Source organism: Salmo salar, chromosome ssa06 (assembly GCF_905237065.1).
Source record: "Salmo salar chromosome ssa06, Ssal_v3.1, whole genome shotgun sequence".
In the NCBI taxonomy this organism is placed as follows: domain Eukaryota; kingdom Metazoa; phylum Chordata; class Actinopteri; order Salmoniformes; family Salmonidae; genus Salmo; species Salmo salar.
The window spans coordinates 29057333-29083092 of NC_059447.1; the positions used below are offsets into that span (position 1 = coordinate 29057333).

At 42.2% G+C, this 25760-nt stretch overlaps 1 protein-coding gene across 1 annotated transcript; it reads left to right on the forward strand.

The window, feature by feature from the left end:
• The first annotated feature begins 11023 nt into the window (after positions 1–11023).
• On the forward strand, positions 11024–24642 carry LOC106606894 (uncharacterized). The gene is made up of 9 exons (XM_014203350.2): positions 11024–11479; positions 16078–16276; positions 16481–16516; positions 16610–16663; positions 16836–17069; positions 17474–17580; positions 17705–17870; positions 17970–18048; positions 21676–24642. Exons 1-9 carry the CDS (start codon positions 11406–11408, stop codon positions 22068–22070), a joined length of 1344 nt encoding a protein of 447 aa, XP_014058825.2. The 5' UTR covers positions 11024–11405; the 3' UTR covers positions 22071–24642.
• Positions 24643–25760: the final 1118 nt, after the last annotated feature.

Here is a 25760-nt window from a genome sequence, read left to right on the forward strand (position 1 = left end):
AAACTACACACACTTGAGAGATTTACAACCGGTAGATACTGTAGCTACAGTAGACCAGTTCTTCTGGCAGTTAGTTAGTATGGCTGCAATCAGGCGAGCAACAGCCAGAGACTTGGCAGTGCTGGCTAACGCTTCTGAAAACAATGCCTCTCCAGATTACCTGCTTTTCCATGAGGAGGTGTAACAGAGTTTATTTATTTTTGTTTTATTTAACCTTAACTGACTTGCCTAGTTAAATAAAGAACAAATTCTTATTTCCAATGACGGCCTACCCTGGTCAAACCCGGACGACGCTGGGCCAATTGTGCGCCGCCTTATGGGACTCTCAAACACAGCCGGATGTGATACAGCCTGGATACGAACCAGGGACTGTAGTGACATGAGATGCAGTGCCTTAGACTGCTGCGCCACTTGAGAGCCTCGTGTTAAGAACATACCGTAACCTCACATTACAGCTAGCTTGAAATGTTGCCGATGGAGCTATCCAATTGGTATCTTTTGTATAGCTCAATCTGTTTGCATGTTGTCAAGCGGGCGGTCACCTCTGTTGGCGAGGTAGAGGAACCTGGTTCAAGCCCAGTCAGAGGCAAGTTCAGGGAGGCTGCGCTATATGCTAAGCTAGCACACTTGACCCTGGTTATACTGGTGCTGTGACCCAAACCCACAGTTTGGCTCAGCTCGAAGACTGGGGTTGCTGTGGAGTGAGTTGAAACAGGGTGAGTCTTATGGAGTTAAGAACGTATTGTAACCTCACTCCAGAGCTAGCTTAAATTGGTTCGCACGTTGTCAAGCCGTCGGTCACTTGTGTTGGCGAGGTAGAGGAACCTGGTTCAAGCCCAGTCAGAGGCAAGTTCAGGGAGGCAGCGCTATGTGCTAAGCTAGCACACAAACCCCAGGTTATCGCGGCATGCATCGAAAACTTGAGTCAGCTAGCTGCTACAATTTGGAGAAAGTTGCCCGATGACCCTTAAGTTCAGGTGCAGCACACCATAGAAAATGGGCCACCATAATCACACCGTTTTTCAACTGGTCGTTTAGCAGACGCTCTTATCCAGAGCGACTTACAAATTGGTGCATTCACCTTATGATATCCAGTGGAACAACCACTTTACAATAGTGCATCTAAATCTTTTAGGGGGGGGGTTAGAAGGATTACTTTATCCTATCCCAGGTATTCCTTAAAGAGGTGGGGTTTCAGGTGTCTCCGGAAGGTGGTGATTGACTCCGCTGTCCTGGCGTCGTGAGGGAGCTTGTTCTACCATTGGGGTGCCAGAGCAGAGAACAGTTTTGACTGGGCTGAGCGGGAACTGTGCTTCCTCAGAGGTAGGGGGGCGAGCAGGCCAGAGGTGGATGAACGCAGTGCCCTTCTTTGGGTGTAGGGACTGATCAGAGCCTGAAGGTATGGAGGTGCCGTTCCCCTCACAGCTCCGTAGGCAAGCACCATGGCCTTGTAGCAGATGCGAGCTTCAACTGGAAGCCAGTGGAGTGTGCGGAGGAGCGGGGTGACGTGAGAGAACTTGGGAAGGTTGAACACCAGACGGGCTGCGGTGTTCTGGATGAGTTGTAGGGGTTTAATGGCACAGGCAGGGAGCCCCGCTAGCAGCGAGTTGCAGTAATCCAGACGGGAGATGACAAGTGCCTGGATTAGGACCTGCGCCGCTTCCTGTGTAAGGCAGGGTCGTACTCTGCGAATGTTGTAGAGCATGAACCTACAGGATCGGGTCACCGCCTTGATGTTAGCGGAGAACGACAGGGTGTTGTCCAGGGTCACGCCAAGGCTCTTAGCACTCTGGGAGGAGGACACAATGGAGTTGTCAACCGTGATGGCGAGATCATGGAACGGGCAGTCCTTCCCCGGGAGGAAGAGCAGCTCCGTCTTGCCGAGGTTCAGCTTGAGGTGGTGATCCGTCATCCACACTGATATGTCTGCCAGACATGCAGAGATGCGATTTGCCACCTGGTTATCAGAAGGGGGAAAGGAGAAGATTAATTGTGTGTCGTCTGCGTAGCAATGATAGGAGAGACCATGTGAGGATATGACAGAGCCAAGTGACTTGGTGTATAGCGAGAATAGGAGAGGGCCTAGAACTGAGCCCTGGGGGACACCAGTGGTGAGAGCACGTGGTGCGGAGACGGATTCTCGCCACGCCACCTGGTAGGAGCGACCTGTCAGGTAGGACGCAATCCAAGAGTGAGCCGTGCCGGAGATGCCCAACTCGGAGAGGGTGGAGAGGAGGATCTGCTGGTTCACAGTATCAAAGGCAGCAGATAGGTCTAGAAGGATGAGAGCAGAGGAGAGAGAGTTAGCTTTAGCAGTGCGGAGAGCCTCTGTGACACAGAGAAGAGCAGTCTCAGTTGAATGACCAGTCTTGAAACCTGACTGATTTGGATCAAGAAGGTCATTCTGAGAGAGATAGCAAGAGAGCTGGCCAAGGACGGCACGCTCAAGAGTTTTGGAGAGAAAAGAAAGAAGGGATACTGGTCTGTAGTTGTTGACATCAGAGGGATCGAGTGTAGGTTTTTTGAGAAGGGGTGCAACTCTCGCTCTCTTGAAGACGGAAGGGATGTAGCCAGCGGTCAAGGATGAGTTGATGAGCGAGGTGAGGTAGGGGAGAAGGTCTCCGGAAATGGTCTGGAAAAGAGAGGAGGGGATAGGGTCAAGCGGGCAGGTTGTTGGGCGGTAGGCCGTCACAAGTCGCAAGATTTCATCTGGAGAGAGAGGGGAGAAAGAGGTCAAAGCATAGGGTAGGGCAACGTGAGCAGGACCAGCGGTGTCATTTGACTTAACCTCTTACATCTAGACGTTCCGCTAGCGGAACACCTGCTCCAATATCCAATGATAGGCGTGGCGCGAATGACAAATTCCTCAAAAATACAAAAACTTCAATTTTTCAAACATATGACTATTTCACAGCATTTTAAAGACAAGACTCTCCTTTATCTAACCACACTGTCCGATTTCAAAAAGGCTTTACAGCGAAAGCAAAACATTAGATTATGTCAGCAGAGTACCAAGCCAGAAATAATCAGACACCCATTTTTCAAGCTAGCATATAATGTCACAAAAACCCAGAAGACAGCTAAATGCAGCACTAACCTTTGATGATCTTCATCAGATGACCCACCTAGGACATTATGTTATACAATGCATGCATGTTTTGTTCAATCAAGTTCATATTTATATCAAAAAACTGCTTTTTACATTAGCATGTGACGTTCAGAACTAGCATACCCCCCGCAAACTTCCGGGGAATTTACTAACAATTTACTAAATTACTCACGATAAACGTTCACAAAAAGCATAACAATTATTTTAAGAATTATAGATACAGAACTCCTCTATGCACTCGATATGTCCGATTTTAAAATAGCTTTTTGGTGAAAGCATATTTTGCAATATTCTAAGTACATAGCCCAGCCATCACGGGCTAGCTATTTAGACACCCGGCAAGTTTAGCCTTCACCAAAATCAGATTTACTATTATAAAAGTTTGATTACCTTTTGTTGTCTTCGTCAGAATGCACTCCCAGGACTGCTACTTCAATAACAAATGTTGGTTTGGTCCAAAATAATCCATCGTTATATCCGAATAGCGGCGTTTTGTTCGTGCGTCCCAGACACTATCCGAAATGGTAAATCAGGGTCGTGCGCATGGCGCAATTCGTGACAAAAAAATTCTAAATATTCCATTACCGTACTTCGAAGCATGTCAACCGCTGTTCAAAATACATTTTTATGCAATTTATCTCGTAAAAAAGCGATAATATTCTGACCGGGAATCTCCTTTTCGGCAAACAGAGGAAAAATCACAAAGACGGGGGCGGCCAGGGCACGCGCCTAAGCCCACAGTCCCTTGATCGGCCACTTGAGAAAGGCGATAATGTGTTTCAGCCTGGGGCTGGGATGACGACATTCTGGTTTTTCCCAGGCTCTGAGCGCCCATGGAAGACGTAGGAAGTGTCACGTTAGAGCAGAGATCCTTTGTAAAAGATAGAGATGGCAAAGAAGTTCAAGAAATGGTCAGACAGGCCACTTCCTGTAAAGGAATCTCTCAGGTTTTGACCTGCCATTTGAGTTCTGTTATACTCACAGACACCATTCAAACAGTTTTAGAATCTTTGGAGTGTTTTCTATCCAAAGCCAATAATTATATGCATATTCTAGTTACTGGGCAGGAGTAGTAACCAGATTAAATCGGGTACGTTTTTTATCCAGCCGTGAAAATACTGCCCCCTAGCCATAACAGGTTAAACCTCTTACATCTAGACGTTCCGCTAGCGGAACACCTGCTCCAATATCCAATGATAGGCGTGGCGCGAATTACAAATTCCTCAAAAATACAAAAACTTCAATTTTTCAAACATATGACTATTTTACACCATTTTAAAGACAAGACTCTCCTTTATCTAACCACACTGTCCGATTTCAAAAAGGCTTTACAGCGAAAGCAAAACATTAGATTATGTCAGCAGAGTACCCAGCCAGAAATAATCAGACACCCATTTTTCAAGCTAGCATATAATGTCACAAAAACCAAAACCACAGCTAAATGCAGCACTAACCTTTGATGATCTTCATCAGATGACACTCCTAGGACATTATGTTATACAATACATGCATGTTTTGTTCAATCAAGTTCATATTTATATCAAAAACCAGCTTTTTACATTAGCATGTGACGTTCAGAACTAGCATTCCCACCGAACTCTTCCGGTGAATTTACTAAATTACTCACGATAAACGTTCACAAAAAACATAACAATTATTTTAAGAATTATAGATACAGAACTCCTTTATGCAATCGCGGTGTCCGATTTTAAAATAGCTTTTCGGTGAAAGCACATTTTGCAATATTCTGAGTAGATAGCCCGGCCATCATGGCTAGCTATTTTGACACCCACCAAGTTTAGTACTCACCAAACTCAGATTTACAATAAGAAAAATTGGATTACCTTTGCTGTTCTTCGTCAGAATGCACTCCCAGGACTTCTACTTCAATAACAAATGTTGGTTTGGTTCCAGATAATCCATAGTTATATCCAAATAGCGGCGTTTTGTTCGTGCGTTCAAGACACTATTCGAAGGGTAAAGAAGGGCGACGCGCCCGGCGCGTTTCGTGACAAAAAAATGCAAAATATTCCATTACCGTACTTCGAAGCATGTCAAACGCTGTTTAAAATCAATTTTTATGCGATTTTTCTCGTAAAAAAGCGATAATATTCCGACCGGGAAACCCTGTTTTCGTTCAAAGACGAAAAAATAAAAACATGGAGTCGGCTCGTGCACGCGCCCCCAGTCTCATTGTTCTCAGATCGAACACTATCCAAATGCGCTACTGTTTTTCAGCCATGGCCTGCAAAGTCATCATTCAACGTTCTGGCGCCTTCTGAGAGCCTATGGGAGCGTTAGAAAATGTCACGTTACAGCAGAGATCCCCTGTTTTGGATAGAGATGATCAAGAAGGCCAAGAAATAGTCAGAGAGGGCGCTTCCTGTTTGGAATCTTCTCAGGTTTTGGCCTGCCAAATGAGTTCTGTTATACTCACAGACACCATTCAAACAGTTTTAGAAACTTTGGAGTGTTTTCTATCCAAAGCTAATAATTATATGCATATTCTAGTTTCTGGGCAGGAGTAATAATCAGATTAAATCGGGTACGTTTTTTATCCGGCCGTGAAAATACTGCCCCCTATCCATAACAAGTTAACAAACGAGGATCGAATGTCGTCAACCTTCTTTTCAAAATGGTTGACAGAGTCATCCGCAGAGAGGGAGGAGGGGGGGGAGGGGGAGGAGGATTCAGGAGGGAGGAGAAGGTGGCAAAGAGCTTCCTAGGCTTAGAGGCAGATGCTTGGAATTTAGAGTGGTAGAAAGTGGCTTTAGCAGCAGAAACAGAGGAAGAAAATGTAGAGAGGAGGGAGTGAAAAGATGCCAGGTCCGCAGGGGGGCTAGTTTTCCTCCATTTCCGCTCGGCTGCCCGGAGCCCTGTTCTGTGAGCTCGCAATGAGTCGTCAAGCCACGGAGCAGGAGGGGAGGACCGAGCCGGCCGGGAGGATAGGGGACATAGAGAGTCAAAGGATGCAGAAAGGGAGGAGAGGAGGGTTGAGGAAGCAGAATCAAGAGATTGGTTGGAGAAGGATTGCGCAGAGGGAAGAGATGATAGGATGGAAGAGGAGAGAGTAGCAGGAGAGAGAGAGCGAAGGTTGCAACGGCGCAATACCATCTGAGTGGGGGCAGAGTGAGTAGTGTTGGAGGAGAGCGAGAGGGAAAAGGATACAAGGTAGTGGTCAGAGACTTGGAGGGGAGTTGCAGTGAGATTAGTAGAAGAACAGCATCTAGTAAAGATGAGGTCAAGCGTATTGCCTGCCTTGTGAGTAGGGGGGGACGGTGAGAGGGTGAGATCAAAAGAGGAGAGGAGTGGAAAGGAGGAGGCAGAGAGAAATGACTCAAAGGTAGACGTAGGGAGGTTAAAGTCACCCAGAACTGTGAGGGGTGAGCCATCCTCAGGAAAGGAACTTATCAAGGCGTCAAGCTCATTGATGAACTCTCCAAGGGAACCTGGAGGGCGATAAATGATAAGGATGTTAAGCTTGAATGGGCTAGTGACTGTGACAGCATGGAATTCAAATGAGGAGGTAGACAGATGGGTCAGGGGAGAAAGAGAGAATGTCCACTTGGGAGAGATGAGGATTCCAGTGCCACCACCCCGCTGACCAGATGCTCTCGGGGTATGCGAAAACACGTGGTCAGACGAGGAGAGAGCAGTAGGAGTAGCAGTGTTTTCTGTGGTAATCCATGTTTCCGTCAGCGCCAAGAAGTCGAGGGACTGGAGGGTAGCATAGGCTGAGATGAACTCTGCCTTGTTGGCCGCAGACCGGCAATTCCAGAGGCTGCCGGAGACCTGGAACTCCACATGGGTCGTGCGCGCTGGGACCACCACGTTAGAGTGGCAGCGGCCACGCGGTGTGAGGCGTTTGTGTGGCCTGTGCAGAGAGGAGAGAACAGGGATAGACAGACACATAGTTGACAGGCTACAGGAGAGGCTACACTAATGCAAAGGCGACTGGAATGAAAATTAACTAAACAACTGGGGAAGCGAGAGCGCAGGGCCTCCCTCACTAACCATTCACTGAAACACTCATATAACTTTTCCAACTTCCACTTTAGAAATATAATTGATGTAAACTACAATGGTTCAATGTTTCCAGGAATAGGCTAAAACTTAGTTTATTCAGCTAGATAACTTGGTACAGTATTCTTCCGTGAAACCCACCCAGTGCACCGTGTCCTATGACGCCGTAGCTAACTAGCATGCTAGCATCCAATAACACACGGTTAGCACCAATACACAATGTTAGCACCAATACTTGGTTACAACAAACTACCAATGGATCATACGTGTCCGTGTCTAGTTCCTTTCATAACGCAGAAGTGATTAAACGTTGACTAGCTAACACAAAGTCAGTCCTGCTAGCTACACAAGTGGACTACACGTCTCGAAAGTTCAGAAAGTTAATTTTACGTTGCAAAAATCTTATTGACTAAAAATGATACAGTACTGCTAGCTGCTAGAGTTGGCTAGCTAGCAATGGCTGCGTTTACCTTTATCTTACCTTTATCTTTGATACAAAGACAACTTTGTAGCTAGCTAACATTACACTAATCAAAACGTTCCGTTGTAATGTATTTAGTTTCTACAGTACTGCTAGTTGGTAAAGTTGGCTAGCTAGCAGTGGCTGTGGTGTTGTGGTGTTGACGCCGTTTGGAAAACGGTACGAACGAACGAATACAGCTGGCTAGCTAACCTTGTTAGTTTCTCAAAGCTACACCTTTATCCTTGATACAAAGACAGCAAAGACAACTATGTAGCTAGCTAGCTAGCTAATCAAATCAAATCGTTCCGTTGTAATGAAATGTAATATTACCCGCGGAGCGAAGTACAGCACGACTACTCACTCCAGCATCCGGTCACCGTTTGTGTATTTATTATTACTTTTATTATTACGTGTTTTACTTTTCTATTATTTCCTTTCTCTGTGCATTGTTAGGAAGGACCCTTAACTAAGCATTTCCCTGTTAGTCTACACCTGTTGTTTACAAAGCATGTGACGAACAAAATTTGATTTGATTTCAAATTTGATTTGATTAATTAAACGTTGAACACCGTTCTGGCATACTGAATCGAGCAACGCGCTGTGACATTGATTAACCAATGGTGTGTTAGATACCACCCACAAATGTTTGATGACACCCCCTCATTATCATATTGGAGGAAGAAATACATAAATAAATGAATAAAATTAAAGTGCGATTAATAATAATATATATCTATTTATGTGTGCTTCATTCATCCATTTATTTATCTATGTGTGCATTTATTTATGTATCGATTTGTGGCAGGTTTGGTCCTCCATAGGTTGGAAGCCCAAAAGGGCTTATGTGAAAACCACACCACAAAAACAATACACAAATATAAGTAAAATAATGAATAAAAAGTGAGTGAAATCTGCCTGAAATCTGTCCACGTTAAGCAGATCCTTAAATATTAAGCAGGCATGGAGTTTTTGTATGTGGGGGGGCAATGAGAGAGTGTCAAATTTAGTCAAGATAAACATGAATTGCTATTTTGATAAGTGAGACTTATTTGGTCTAATAGAAGTTTCGTAATGATTAGGTTGTTACGAGTGTGATGCAAGTAAAATCCTGGCAACTTTGATTTAAAAAAATACACTTTATATCGGAGTCCCTGTTGAACTTCAAGATTGTCTAAGCATCTCACTCTCCATTGAATACACACGGTTGACATCAACACTCCTCATAAAATATTCAAAATGATTATTCAAATAACAAGATGTTTCCACCAATCCAAAGAGGAATAAGCAGGAGCAACGAATCCTATTGTCATTATATCATATCTCTAGTTTGATTATGTGTGTGTTCATGTGTGGTGATGTGAGAGTGTGATACTTCCATCTGGTGGCATCCAGTCTTGCCAATTTAGGGACTTTGCCACTATATTTTTGAGAATTTTCAGAACCCTTCAGTGACTTTATTGGTAAAAGGGTCTATCGACAAATTCAGTTACTTTTCAGTCTGCCTTTGGGGAGTTTTCACACCGAAGGTTTCTATGTTTCTTTTATCTAGTGATCCATCAATGATTTGGTTAATTATTAGCTATAATAAAACCAAACGTTTTTAAATGCAAAGTGGTAATTGGATGTCTTATACAAACTCAGCTTGCAAGCTTAACATGATGTTTGCCCTTACTCATACTTTTCTTGACCCAAAATAGGTTTACTACAAGCATTGCTTTTAAAATGGCATGTAGACAAACAAATTGACACATCTTGATTTTAGAGATTTATTTTCAAAATCCACAACTAATCCACAAGTAAAATGTACACAGTTTCACAGAAATGTCCATTTTTTAAATTGGCAGATTTTCTTCTCATTTAGGCACTTCTCATTTAGGCACTTAGGCACCGTGGCGGATGAATCAGAATTAGTTGGGTAACATGGATAATTAAGATGTTTTCTTTGCATAATATGCTTATGTGAGATACTTGTAATATGTGAATGTATTGTTAAACCATGTGAAGGGATGGCGTGATTAACGGGGAACCAATTATTTGTCTCCACAATGTCTGTGCGCAAGTCACTCCCCTCAGTGAGCTTGTCCAGGAGTGGAGTCAAGAGGGGTTTACTTGAGATGGGAGTATCTAGAGTTGTCAATTGATTTATGCCATTGGATGAGCTAATGGTTCTGTTCTATACTGTACCAGGGAGAGACGGTTCCAGTTTGGGGTGGGAGGACCAGATACTGGTCTATACAATGAACACTGTTGATACAGCAGTTGCTGTCTGCTATGTTTTATAGATATCTTTCAAACAGAACTTAACCTTTGTGAACTGTTCCTAAGATCTGTTGTTCGTCATGTACGTTGAGAGGGGTGGGTCTTGGGTATAAAAGATCTTTGTACTTTTGTGTAATCACTTTTCAATGGTTCATTGAAGGTCAAGTGCTTTTGCAAAAGCATCTTAATTATTAAAGATGTAGTTTTAAGTATAACTGACTTGTGTGTGAAGTTTAACTCTCCTCATTTGGTAATGCAGAAATTAGCCACCACAGCACTTACTATAGTCATTTATTTAACATCTTGAAATGAGAACATGTTTTTATTATGTTGAACTCTTCATGACAGAGTGTTAAAATTAGGTGAAATAAAAGTTACACTACACAAAAGGTACTCAATTGGTGGAACAACCCGCACACTTTCCTCCTCCCAGGTATTTTGTACCAGTTTCCGTCTCTGTACAAAGGCATGGTCTTAAAGCTATGGAAGATGGCAAAACATTTAATAATAATAACTGATTGGACTTACAGGGCACTTTTCTAGACACCCAAAGCGCTTTACAGTGTAAGGGAAAATTCACCACCCTAACCCCCTTACATACTGTTGCGATAAGTGCCATGGGAGTGACCACAAAGTTGGGACACCCGTTTAAGTCCCATCTTCTTAAATTTTATTGAGGAACATGACATTGTTCTTTAGCACTTCAACATTATTAAAAAGAAATTGGTGTTGTAAATTGGTTCAGTATACTGTATGGTATAAATTACAGTGATCTGTCTTTGAACTTACAGCCTTTCTGTTCATTTCAGAAGCATATTTGTATTTTGTTAGTCTGTCTTTCCCCCTGGTGGCATTCATACATCTTCGTGCCCACAATTTGAAAGGGAACACCATTGAATGTGAGACTTACTCACCCAACTCAGTTTTTTTCCTGCCAAAGGCTGAGCATCTGTTGAAGATCAAGAACATGATATATTACTATTAGAATGATAGGCTTGTAGGGAAACTAACAACGCTGCTCTATCAAATAGAATAACTCATCCATGCTTGGAATGGAATCCCTTATACTAGCTAGCTAATTTTAGGTGAGTAGCAGAAGGTTAGCCTCATACGAACCATCCTGATCTCGCGAGCTTACGTTCTGTGTCGCGAAACATCATGTAAGCGCGCGCGATCAGGATGTTCGTACGAGGCTAGCAAAAGGCTGGGTCAAAGACAGTACAGTATGTGCGTAGATAGAACAATGAGACAGATATTTCAGGAGATGAATACATTTGAAGCATCCGGTTGGCGTTTCCACTCATTAACAAATATGGTGATGAAAGGAAGCCCAGTGACGAACAGTGGGATATTTTTATTTTCATTAAAAAGAAAAAACGTTTTCATCCCGCACAGTAGGTGGCGGCAATACAACGTTTTGGAAGTTGTGCTTCGTAAGACCCCAACAAAGAAGAATTCTCACTGAAATATAATTGGCAACACCTCAGAGAGTGGTTAGCTAGTTAGTAGTCCTGCGTGGGTTATATTTGTTCCTGTCACACAGCGACAAGAATGCCAACACTGTCACTGTGTTCAGCATACAACTGCAAAAACCGCAGCCCCAAAGCTGGTGTAGGATTTTTTAGGTAAGTATTACAGTCTACTGTTAAAACTACCTCGAGAGCCACGTTTGATGCCTAGCTAACTAAATTCCTACGGTAGCTAGCTTAGGCAAACGCATACTCAAGTTCTAGCCAGCTGTAGTAGCTCGAGAAACAGAAAGCTCCGATTCACAATGTCTGCAAGCGTTCTAATATGATTATGTTAACTGTATATAATAATAATATTCGAGGGTTAACTCGTCGATAGGTCTCTGACGGAAGGTCCTAGGATGATGAGTGATATATCTAGTATCAGATGACGGTAGAGAGCAAGGTACACCGATTGTTTTTACTAATAGTCGAACCAAAGATTTGTATTACTAACCCAAGATGGATCAGAGCCTGTCCTTTCCAATGTGGGCAAATGAATCATAGTAGGCAGAACCAAACACGAGCGAGTGAGATCCTGTTGGCACGTTCTAACATTTATTTGCATATTTATTTTAGTGAACGCCTACTCTGTCCCGTGCTTGTGTAATAACTCAATTCGCCCTTGCACTCCTAAACAATGCAATTTTTATAAACTTTGGCGAAGGGTGAAAGTCTAGAAAACGCAGTCGATTCTGTTTGACAGATTTTAATTTTGTAAACAGAACTATTGCATTAAAATGTTAAAGCAGATGACAAAATGTATGTGTGTGTATGTGTGTATGTGTGTGTCTCTTCTCTTCTCTTCCCACATCCTCTCAAATTTGATTTGTCACATACATGTTAGGCAGATGTTATTGCAGGTGTAACGAAATGCTTGGGTTTCTAGCTCCAACAGTGCAGTAATATCTAACATCACCATATTTGCTAGTGAGTGGAAACACCAACCGGATGCTTCACATTTATACATTCTGTGAAATATCTGTCTCGTTCTGTGGTAGAACTCTACTCTTAACAGAGCCGGAAAGGAGGCAATATGCTGTTTTCTGGTGCTCAGCTGGTCTAGGACTGTTGTAAAAGTGCAATGCCAGTGATTGCACGTAAGCAAAACAATGTTTGCATTCCCGTCCAGGAGGGTTAGCCCTATATGAAGATGACACACACTGCGTAGGGACTCCAGTTGCCGAATGGCCCCACATTTCTATTAGTTACGTCTAACTACTATGCTATATTTGACCAATTTACAATGGTTATTTTCAAACGCTTCACATCCAGGTGAAATGGAGATGTAAAACCACATAATGTGAAGTCACTGACCCCACCTCATCCATGCTACATTCAATAGAATTTCAGTTTACCACATATCAGATTTAATTGGCATATTTCAATACCTTCCTATCCATATGATCTACAGACAAGGGTGGTGGTTTCCTTCAATTCTCTTGTCGAAGTTACACTTTTTTGTTCCTCCCCTTTGATAGCCCTATTTGGTAATACCAAGTCCATATTATGGCAAGAACAGCTCAAATAAGCAAATAGAAACAACAGTCCATCATTACTTTAAGACATGAAGGTCAGTCAATTTTGGAAACCTTGAAGAACTTTGAAAGTTTCTTATAGTGCAGTCGCAAAAACCATCAAGCTCCATGATGAAACTGGCTCTCATGAGGACCGCCACAGGAAAGGAAGACCCAGAGTTACTTCTGCTGCAGATGATATGTTTATTCGAGTTCCCAGCCTCAGATTGCAGCCCAAATAAATGTTTCAGAGTTCAAGTAACAGACACATCTCAACATCAACTGTTCAGAGGAGACTGCGAGAATCAGGCCTTCATGGTCGAATTGCTGCAAAGAACCCATAACTAAAGGACACCAATAATAAGTAGAGGCTTGCTTGGGCCAAGAAACGCGAGCAATGGACATTAGACCGGTGGAAATCCAGATTTTAGATTTTTGGTTCCAACCAGCGTGTCTTTGTGAGATGCAGAGTAGGTGAAAGGAAGATCTCCGTATGTGTGGTTCCCATCGTGAAGTGTGTGGGGGTGCTTTGCTGGTGACACTGTCAGGGATTTACACTTAACCAGCATGGCTACAACAGCATTCAGGTTTGCACTTAGTGGGACTATCATTTGTTTTTCAACAGGACAATGAGCCAACACACCTCCAGGCTGTGTAAGGGCTATTTGACCAAGAAGGAGAGTGATGGAGTGCTGCATCAGATGACCTGGCCTCCACAATCACCCGACCTGAACCCACTTGAGATGGTTTGGGATAAGTTGGACTGCGGAGTGAAGGAAAAGCAGCCAACAAGTGCTCAGCATATGTGGGAACTCCTTCAAGACTGTTGGAAGTGCATTCCAGGTGACGCTGGTTGAGAGAATGCCAAGAGTGTGCAAAGCTGACGTCAAGGCAATAAAAAAAAAAAATGTAACTAGACAAGTCTGTTAAGAACAAATTCTTATTTACAATGACGGCCTACCGGAGAACAGTGTGTTACCTGCCTTGTTCAGGGGCAGAAGGACACATTTTTACCTTGTCAGCTTAGGGATTCGATCCAGCAACCTTTCGGTTACTGGCCCAACGCTACCTGCCGCCCCAAAGGGTGGCTACTTGGAATATTTTTTGATTTGTTTAACACTTTTTTCTTTTTGGTTACTACATGATTCCATATACATTATTTCATAGTTTTGATGTCTTCACTATTAAACTACAAAGTAGTAAAAAATAAAGAAACCCTTGAATGAGTAGGTGTCCAGACTTTTGACTGGTACTGTAGGTCTCTGACCTCACTCATTGTCCACAGTAGGCTACACCACTTAGAATTGCTTCTTTCATTTTTTTCACAGATTTTTACATGAGTTGTTCCCATGATGGGCCTAATTTTCAATAGCTCACTTTCCATATGCACTACAGATCTACAGACCATTGCAGTGGCTTCGTTGCCGCTTATCAAAGTTACACCTTTTTATTTTTTCAAAATTCCTCGCCTTTGTACTCTACGCTAAGTCTTTTTGAGATGATTTATGAGATTGGAGAACACGTTGGGAGGAATCTTAGACTTTGCCTCCATACAGAATCTTTCTAGATTCTTAATTCTGTGCATATGGAGTGCCCTCTTCAATTCAAACCGGAGTTTTAATAGGGTTCAAGTCCGGAGACTGAGATGGCCATTGCAAAATGTTGATTTTTTTTTGTGGTCAAATTACAATTTATTTGTGGATTTTGATCTGTGCTTGGGGTTATTGGTGTGGCTGGCTTCCGGATTAAGCGAGTAGTGTGTCAAGAAGCAGTGCGTAGGGGAGTTACAGCGACGAGACAAGACTGTAACTACCAATTTGGATACCACGAAATTGGGGAGAAAAAGAGTAGATCTGTATGTGAATTAATAACCACAGTTGTAATACGATAAATATTTGTAGTAAAACAAAGGGGAGGAATAATAATAACATTTATAAGACAGGTCAAAGAACCCACCACACTTGTCTTTAGAGATCTATAGCTCATATGGACAGTGAGCTATTGAAAATTAGACCTACCAGAGGAAATATTCATGTAAAATCAGTGAAATGTAAAATTGAATTTCCCTCCTATGGAGGAGAGAGATCAGTGACCTACCATTGAGTGGTTTTAGATGTGTATGTCATGTGGACTGGAAGCTATTGAAAATGTTTTCTTTATGTGGATTAATAGAGGTCAGGGAACACACCACACTTGACTATAGATCTCTAGCATTTGGATTGGAAGCCATTAAAAATGAATTATTTATAGTCAGATTCTAATAGGGACGTCAGTGATTTTGGCTCTCTAGGTCATGCAAGTAGGCCTCGGGGGGCCTGATCGGTGTCAGACTTTTTCCCCAGCTAACACACCTGAGTCCAATAATCAACTAACTATTAATGATCTTCAGTTTAGAATGCAATTAGTTGCGTACAAGTGAGCGAGCATAGGCCTATTTATGTTTGAGCTCATATTTTTACATAAAATTTGTTAAATAAACAATCACATTTTTAAATGTATTTGTTGAGAAAAAACAGTTGGTTTAAGATCTCTAGATCATTTAATTGAGACAGTTTTTCGGTTAACACCAGGTTCGGCTGATTGCACTTTTAAGACAGACCGAGAGTGCATAATATTCTCCCATTGAAACCACATTTTAAGTCACTTTGAAAATGGAATGGAGAGAGAAAAAAAGGCTGTACCTAGGCCTCTCTTGTCATCTGATTCTAAATATGTCATCCTAGGACCTTCCGTCGAATAGGTATTGACGAGAGAACTCTGAATATATATTAACCAATATCCAAAGGGGAAACAAATTGAGTTGTTGTAGACTTTCGAACTGTGCATGCTGGTAAGGAGTGATTTACATTGGAGGTGCTTTTTTGGTTGCTTGTACATTTTTATTTAGACCTTTTTTGGAAGTACACACTGGCCATAACTGGATTAAATGAAGAAAGTGATCAACTAATGTATATTGACATAACGCTTGTAGAGTATGAATCTGAGTGTTGGAGGTCTGGTTCAGCTAGCTAGTACAAATGGTTTGCAGGAGAATTTAGCTAGCTGACGTCAGCTAGTTTGATAATTGTACTTAAACTCTGCGCTGTGACAATGCTGTTCTCCTTAGAAGTCTGTTGCATAAACCATTCATGGATTTACTCTTCATTTGAAAGCTGTAATTGTGATGCCAATTTTGACGTATGAATGTTTTGGTAACAGATTCCCCAAAAATGATCCTGAAAGACGCAAACAATGGATTATTAATATGAAGTGTAAAGGGTGGAATCCGCAACAAAACCACCGTGTGTGCTCTGTTCACTTTGAAGACAAGTATATTTGCGGAAGGGACATACGTCAACGCCTCACGCCAGACGCAGTCCCGACTATATTCGACTATCCAAAAAACTTTCAAAAGAAGGTACTTTTAATACAACCTCTGACTTTTTTCCTCACTTGTTGCTCAACTCAGTACTTGATGTACGACGCAAACTGAGGTGCAATTGGCACATGCTCATTGGCGCTGAGTTGAGCAACACGATTTCTTTGCCAGATGAACAGGGATTATTTACTGGAGTTTTTCTCCAAGTAGACTTTCATATTTTCACCATATTGATCTTTGCAGAGTATTACCTGGGCAGTCAAAGATGTTTCCCCGAAGGTAAGTTATTTACTCACAAGAACAACCAATGGCTTATGCTATATGCCAGTAACTTGTGCAAAAAAATAGATCAACGATGCACTTTATTTTCAGGTGGCATGTGAGAACATGGAGTTCCAACTTCCACCCCTCAAGCACATAATAGAGGTAATGAAGGATGTGTAAACATTCAGTCTCTAATACAGGGTTAGGGATAGAGTCTCCAAGTTGATCGTTGATTCATTGGTCTGTTTTTTTTCTAATATGTCTCACTCTGGATCGAAAACCAATAAGAGTGTCATTAAAACAGTACTATACATTGTCTCCCATTCTTACCCAGATCACAGAGGCGTGGGAGTGGCTGGGTATGGACATCAGAGGGCCGCTACCCTTGACATTGAACGGACACCAGTACGTTCTGACCTTGACAGACTTCTACTCCAAATGGGTGGAGGCCTTCCCCCTGAGAGGTTGTAGCTCTACTGAGGTAGCACAGCATGTAGCTGAAGTCATCTCTCACTTTGGCTTCCCTTTTGGAATCCTTGTTCGACTGAAGAAGAACTTTACCAGTAAGGTGAGAGGTATATTTTGTCACATCATGCTTTTGTGTATATATATAGTGTATGTGTAACAGGTATGTGGACACCCATCCAGGCATAATCGCCCAACATCAGTCCCTGACTTCACAAATGTTCTTGTGGCTGAATGGCAACAAGTCCCTGCAGAAATGTTCCAACATTAGTCCGAAGCCTTCCCAGGAGAGTGGAGGCTGTTATAGCAGCAAAGGGGGACCAACTCCATATTAATGCCCATGATTTTGGAAGGAAATGTTCGAGCCGGTGTCAACATACTGTTGGTCATGTAGTGTACCTTGCAAAAGTACTACTTTGATATTGGTTCATATATGCAGTAAAGGTCAATAGGTCAGAAGTGGTTCGTTAGACAACCATGAGCTGTTTCCATTTATTCATGTTTCAGATCAACGTTGCTTTGAAGAGTCGTCTGAAGTTGAGTGGGTTCTCTCTCTTATACCGTCATCAGCAAGTTGGATCACTGGATCTGACCACACAGACCCTGATCAGCAGGTTTGTGTTTTAGACACATTCCTTTCTATAACTTGCCTAGTTATATAATTGTACCTTTTTTTTAATTTTTTTTAAATATGGTGTTTAATTTCATATTTGACCATAGTGACCTTCACCCCAACAGGATGGTGTCTGATCTTGTGAATGACCATCCATACAACTGGGATGTCTGCCTCCCTGCAAAGGTGTTCAGCCTGTGTTTCAAGGAGCACCCCAAGACCAAGCAGAGACCTTTCTCTCTGCTGTGCTGCAAAGGACCACAGCCGGTCACCACTCCTAGGGATCTGTCTGTAAGTTTACTCTGTAGTTATAGCTTAACTCTTATCATAATGGATTGCATTACAATTGAATGGGTGCATTTCTGCCTGTCCTTTTTATATTTCCTACAGTTCAGTCCTGCAGAGCTCAGAGAGAGTTCCTTTGCAATTCAGTCAAATCAAGAGGGTGGGCATGACACTGATCTGCAAGGTGAGCGCAATCCCTGTACCGTAGCAGGGATTTTTCTGCCATTGTAATCCTTTATTGGGTCACCTAAGTCCAAACAGTAAGAAATGTATTTATACAGTACCAGTCAAAAGTTTGGATACCTACTCATTCAAGGGTTTTTTATTTTTATTTCCTACATTGTAGAATAATAGTGAAGACATTAAAATTATGAAATAACACATATGGAATCATGTAGTAACCAAAAGTCTTAAACAAATCAAAATATATGTTCTATTTTAGATTCTTCAAAGTAGCTGCACTTTGCCTTTGACAGCTTTGCAGACTTCTGGAATTCTCTCAACCAGCTTTACGAGGAATGCCTTTCCAACTGTTTTGAAGGAGTTCCCACATGCTGAGTACTTGTTGGTTGCTTTCTTTCACTCTGCGGAACAACTTATCCCAAACCATCTCAATTGTTATTGAGGTTGGGTGATTGCCTGGAGGTGTGTTTTGGGTCATTGTCCTGTTGAAAAACAAATGATAGTCCCACTAAGTTCAAACCAGATGAGATGGCATATCACTGCAGAGTGCTGTGGTAGCCATGCTGGTTAAGTGTGCCTTGAATTCTAAATAAATCACTGACAGTGTTACCAGCAAAGCACCCCCACACCATCACTCCTCCTCCATGCTTCACGGTGGGAACCGCACATGCAGATATCATCCATTCACCTACTCTGCGCCTCAAAGACACAGCGGTTGGAAAATATCAGACCAAAGGACAGATTTCCACCGGTCTAATGTCCATTGCTCGGGTTTCTTGGCCCAAGCAAGTCTCTTCTTCTTATTGGTGTCTTTTAGTAGTGGTTTCTTCACAGCAATTTGACCTTGAAGGCCTGCTTCACGCAGTCTCCTCTGAACAGTTGATGTTGACATGTCTGTTACTTGAACATTGAAGCATTTATTTGGGCTGCAAATTCTGAGGCTGGTAACTCTTAATGAACTTATCCTCTGCAGCAGAGGTAACTCTGGGTCGTCCTTTCCTGTGGCGGTCCTCATGAGAGCCAGTTTCATCATAGAGCTTGATGTTTTTTGCGACTGCACTTGAAGAAACGTTCAAAGTTCTTGACATTTTCCAGATTGACTGACCTTCATGTCTTAAAGTAATCATGGACTGGTTCTATTTGCTTATTTGAGCTGTTCTTGCCATAATATGGACCCCTACAACTGATTGGCTCAAATGCATTAAGAAGGAAATTCCACAAATTACATTTTAACAAGGCACACCTGTTAATTGAAATGCATTCCAGGTGACTACCTCCATGATGGTTGAGAAAATGCCAAGAGTGTGCAAAGCTGTCATCAAGGCAAAGGGTGGCTACTTTGAAGAATCTCAAATCTAAAATATATTTTGATTTGTTTAACACTTTTTTTTTGGTTACTACATGATTCCATGTGTTATTTCATAGTTTTGATGTCTTCACTCTTACTCTAGAAGGTAGTAAAAATAAAAACCCTTGAATGAGTAGGTGTCCAAACTTTTGACTGGTACAATGTGTATATATAATACATTCTAAATTAATATCTACATTGCCAAGATGGGGCCCTTAATTTAAAAAAAAAAAAATTTTTAGCAGATTTTTTTTTGTGATTGAAAACACAGAAAGAGTTTAACTTAAACGACTCTAAAACCAGATTCAAAGAATGTAGAAAATATAATCAATCTATATATAAACTCGGCAAAATAAGAAACGTCACTTTTTCAGCACCCTGTCTTTAAAAGAATGTAAAAATCCAAAATTTCACATATTAATTGTAAAAGGTTTAAACACTTTCCCATGCTTGTTCAGTGAAATATAAACAATTAACGAACGTTCCACAGGTGCATGTTCATTAAGACACTAACAGCTTGCAGACAGTAGGCAAATAAGGTCGCAGTTATGAAATCTTAGGACACTAAAGAGGCCTTTCTACTGACTGAAAGACACCAAAATAAATATGCCCAGGGTCCCTGCTCATCTGTGTGAACATGCCTTAAGCATGCTGCAAGGAGGCATGAGGATTGTAGATGTGCCCTGGCCACAAATTGCAATGTCCGTACTTTGAGACGCTAAGACAGCGCTACAGGGAGACACGACGGACAGCTGATCGTCCTCGCAGTGGCAGACCACATGTAACAACAGCTGCACAGGATTGGTACATCCGAACATCACACCTGCGGGACAGGTACAGGATGGCAACAACTGCCCGAGTTACACCAGGAACGCACAATCCCTCCATCAGTGCTCAGACTGGCCGCAATGGGCTGAGAGCGGCTGGACTGAGGGCTTGTAGGCCTGTTGTAAGGCAGGTTCTCACCGGCAACAACGTTGTCTATGGGCACAAACCCACCGTCGCTGGACCAGACAGGACTGGCAAAAAGTGCTCTTCACTGACGAGTCGCTGTCTTGTCTCACCAGGGGTGGTGGTTGGATTTGCGTTTATCGTCGAAGGAATGAGCGTTACATCGAGGCCTGTACTCTGGAGCGGGATCGAGGTGGAGGGTCCGTCATGGTCTGGGGCGGTGTCACAGCATCATCGGACTGAGCTTGTTGTCATTGCAGGCGATCTCAGCGCTGTGCGCTACGGGGAAGACATCCTCCTCCCTCATGTGGTACCCTCCCTGCAGGCTCATCTTGACATGACCCTCCAGCATGACAATGCCACCAGCCATACTGCTCGTTCTGTGTGATTTCCTGCAAGACAGGAATGTCAGTGTTCTGCCATGGCCAGCGACGAGCCCGGATCTCAATCCCATTGAGCACGTCTGGGACCTGTTGGATCAGAGGGTGAGGGCTAGGGCCATTCCCCACAGAAATGTCCGGGAACTTGCAGGTGCCTTGGTGGAAGAGTGGGGTAACATCTCACAGTAAGAACTGGCAATTCTGGTGCAGTCCATGAGGAGGAGATGCACTGCAGTACTTAATGCAGCTGGTGGCCACACCAGATACTGACTTACTTTTGATTTGACACCCCCTCCCTCCTTTATTCAGGGACACATTCCATTTCTGTTAATCACATGTCTGTGGAATTTGTTCAGTTTCTGTTTAATCTTATGTTAATCCAAATATTTACACATGTTAAGTTTGCTGAAAATAAACTCAGTTGATAGTGAGGATGTTACTTAATTTTTTAGTGTATATATTTTTTTGAACTACTGGGAGATTTGAAAAAAGCCCAAAACAATTAATTTAGCACTGCATTAGCCATGGCTAAATTCTTAGGATTGCAGGAAATTGATTTATATGCAAAAATGTATCTACACTGCCAAGATGTGGCCTTTAAAAATGCCCCTAAGCACCTTTTGATCCAGAAAAAAACCCTGCTATAGTATATATCACACTGAGTTGATGCTTGAGGGACCAAATTCTTGCTTCGGTTGAATGGTATGGTTCCCAGCCAAGGTTGAGTTTGTGGCGTTCCCAGCTATCCCTTCAGTTCGATAGCTACAGTTTTACCTCTTCACTTTTCGAAAGATGTTTGAGAATAACTTGGTCTCAACGTATCTTTTGAATTGGGTGAATACTTAGTGTATTACATAGCGTGTTAACTGTTCTACATTTTATTGTAATTACCTTATGTCATGTTGCAATTTGTTGGTCATATTGTGTTTATGTGCATTTGTTATTACAGGCATGGTTGGCATTGAATCTGGGAAGGAAACAGCTGGAAAGAGCACAGTTACAAGGGTCTCCTTTTTTAGGAGCAACACCGAGAGTAACACGGACGGTAACACCATCAGTAACACGGACGGTAACACCATCAGTAACACGGACGGTAACACCATCAGTAACACGGACGGTAACACCATCAGTAACACGGACGGTAACACCATCAGTAACACGGACGGTAACACCATCAGTAACACGGACGGTAACACCATCAGTAACACGGACGGTAACACCATCAGTAACACGGACGGTAACACCATCAGTAACACGGACGGTAACCCCAACACCATCAGTAACCTGGACGGTAACCCCAACAGTGAACCATCCTCTGAAGATCTTCATGCCATGGAAACCTGAATAATTTATTGGATGAGCGCTCTCCATCATGTTGCCAAATGTTTTGGGAGTAGGTTATTTTGGTTTTCTAAGGTGTGATCATTTTGTTGAAAAACACTTTGGTTCAATGTTTGGCTGGTGTACTCTTTCAAGATTGTTAGCAGACATCAGTGTGGGTCAGGAATTTATGTACCACCTGCATCAATTCAATCAGCCAAAACAAATAGGTGATTAGGTAGGTGATTTATTAATGATAAGGTTATCCCTAAAAGCAATTGCTTTATTTTGAAATCAAATTATATTTGTCAAGTGCTGAATTTAACAGGTGTAGGTTGTACTGTGAAATGCTTACTTATGAGCCCTTAACCAACAATGCAGTTAAAAAGTACGAAAGGAAACGGTAACAATAAAATGGCAACCAGGCTCTATACAAGGAGTAACAGTACCTAGTCAATGTGTAGGGTATGAGGTAGTTGATGTAATATGTAGGGTTAAAAATGACTGGGCATTAAGGATAGATCATATACAGAGTGGCAGCAGTGTGTGTGTTGGAGTGTCAGTGTAGTATGTGTGGGTAGCGTCCAGTGAGTGCATAGAGCCAGTGCAAAAAAGGGGGGTCAATGTAAATGGTCGCGGTAGCCATATGATTAACTGTTCAGCAGTCTTATGGTTTGGGGGTAGAAGCTGTTAAGGAGCGCTTTGGTCCCAGACTTGTCTCTCCGGTCACGCTTGCTGTGCGGTAGCAGAGAGTTGTCTATGACTTGGGTGGCTGAAGTCTTTGACTATTTGTAAGGCCTTCCTCTTACACCGTCTGGTGTAGAGGTTCTGTATAGCAGGGAGCTTGGCCCCAGTGATGTACTGGGCTGTACACACTACCCTCTGTAGCGCCTTGTGGTCGGATGCCAAGCAGTTGCCATACCAAGAGCTGATGCAGCCAGTCAAGATGCTCTCAATGGTGCAGCTGTAGAACTTTTTAAAGATCTGAGCGCCCATGCCAAGCCTCCTGAGGGGGGAGAGGTGTTATCATGCCCTCTTCACAACTCTTATGTGTTTGGACCGTGATCGGTCCTTAGTGATGTGTTCAATGAAGAACTTGAAGCTCTCGACCTGCTCCACTAGATGTGAATGGGGGTGTGCTCAGCCTTCTGTTTCCTGTAGTCCACTATAATCTAAATTTGCCTTGCTGACGTTGAGGGAGAGGTTGTCCTGGCACCACACTGCCAGGTCTCTGACCTTCCTGTAGGCTGGCTCATCGGTGATCAGACCTTACTTGATCCTGATTACAAAGGACATGAAGACAAATGCATTTCTAGCTATTTTAATCATATGTACCATATTAAGGGCTGTTGAGGCCATATTATAATTCCAGTTGGGAGCATGGATGCTGCCATGCTGGTGGGAGCACAGTCACTGATGTCTGACATGGGTAAATCCATTTGCATTTATTCACTTTTTAACAGCAACCCTTTTGATTTGAACATAACCTTACATCCGCATAGTGAACCAAAATATAAACGCAACATACAACAATTTCAAAGATTTTACTGAGTAATAGTTAATATAAGGAAATCAATCAATTTTTAAATAAATGTAGGCCCTAATCTATAGATTTCACTTGACTGGGCAGGGGTGCAGCCATGGGTCAGAATGAGGTTTTTACCCACAAAAGGCCTTTATTACAGACATACTGTTTACACGTGGTGTCAGTTGTAAGGCCGGTTGGACGTACTGGCAAAATATCTAAAACAACGTTGGAAGCAGCTTATGGTAGAGTAATGTACTTTAAATTAGCTGGCAACAGCTCTGGTGGACATTCTTGCAGTCAGCATGCCAATTGCAAGCTCCCTCAACTTGAGACATCTGTGGCATTGTGTTGTATGACAAAATTTTATACAATTCTAGGATCTTTTAATTCAGCTCATGATAAATTGGACCAACACTTTACATGTTGCGTTTTATATTTTTGTTCAGGATATTTTATAATTTCCTTATTAGAAAAAAATTACTTGGTTTCTAGTGCAAGCAACTTGTGCTTGTCTTTTACTTTCAGTTTATCCACCAGCTTCAAACAGCTGAAAATACTTTATTTTTAGTTTATTGAAAAGCTATTTAATGGTACAATGATTCTGTCACAAATGAGAATGATTGTGAAACACTAAGTTAACTACTGCTGCAGCTATGTAAAGGACATTTTCTGAATTACAATGCAAAAATATTACATATAGCTTCTTTAACCTTTTTAATGTAAATTATTTAACATGTACACTTCGGGTCAACTTTGATCTCCTTGGTATTCAGGTCTAAAAGTAACTTTCTTACTACTTATTCCATGATCAAACATGTAGGGAAGTTTTTGTTTAAATCAAAAGGGATGTTTTAAAAAAGTGATCGAATTCAAATAGATTTACCCACTTGCAAATATTTCTCTCATTACTCTCATCAAAGGCTGGAATACGAACCACATGGAATTGAGTTATTTGTTAAATGCGAAGATACTTGTATGCTTTTATAATGTATTTATTATGTGTGTCTCTTGTTATTGTGAAGCATGCAGGTGATGGAGTTTTAACGAAATGTACAATTTTAAGAAATATTCTCAAAACAAAGTTGTCACTATTTGTGGACCTATGAAGGCAAGTGCTGTGTGCCCCATTCTGGCATATTGCGCACACACACACACTGCTTTTGGACAGCTGTTGGATGAGGGGTTTTACTAGGATGTATACAGCTACTACTAGAAGTGACTTTTTCGTAGCAGGTTAGGAGAATTGGGTTAGGGTTAGCTAAAATGCTGTCCTAAACTGCTACGAAGTCACTTCCGGTTCTAGCTGTACTCCATAAAGTCACAACTGGATGAGTGTTTTGTGATTCTCGCAGTGCATCATGGGATAACGGTGGCATTAGGGTGGGGGTGGGGAAGAAAGGGGGAGATGGAAAAGAGAAGACTAAAGGTAGAAAATAGGAAGAGAATGGTATTTCAAGGAGAAGAATAGTGAAATTCCACTTAAGAAAACAAATGTTTTTGATAGACAAAATACATCTGAGGCTTAAATTTACTGGGATTGATTCACCACCTGTATTATGCTTTTACAACACTTAAGAGCTTGATGTGAACAAAATATAGACCAACAATTTAAGCAACATTGCAGTTTATTACTAAAATAAATACACTGCTCAAAAAAATAAAGGGAACACTAAAATAACACATCCTAGATCTGAATGAATGAAATAATCTTATTAAATACTTTTTTCTTTATATAGTTGAATGTGCTGACAACAAAATCACACAAAAATAATCAATGGAAATCCAATTTATCAACCCATGGAGGTCTGGATTTGGAGTCACACTCAAAATTAAAGTGGAAAACCACACTACAGGCTGGGCATGCTCCTGATGAGGTGGCGGATGGTCTCCTGAGAGATCTCCTCCCAGACCTGGACTAAAGCATCCGCCAACTCCTGGACAGTCTGTGGTGCAACGTGGCGTTGGTGGATGGAGTGAGACATGATGTCCCAGATGTGCTCAATTGGATTCAAGTCTGGGGAACGGGCGGGCCAGTCCATAGCATCAATGCCTTCCTCTTGCAGGAACTGCTGACACACTCCAGCCACATGAGGTCTAGCATTGTCTTGCATTAAGAGGAACCCAGGGCCAACCGCACCAGCATATGGTCTCACAAGGGGTCTGAGGATCTCATCTCGGTACCTAAT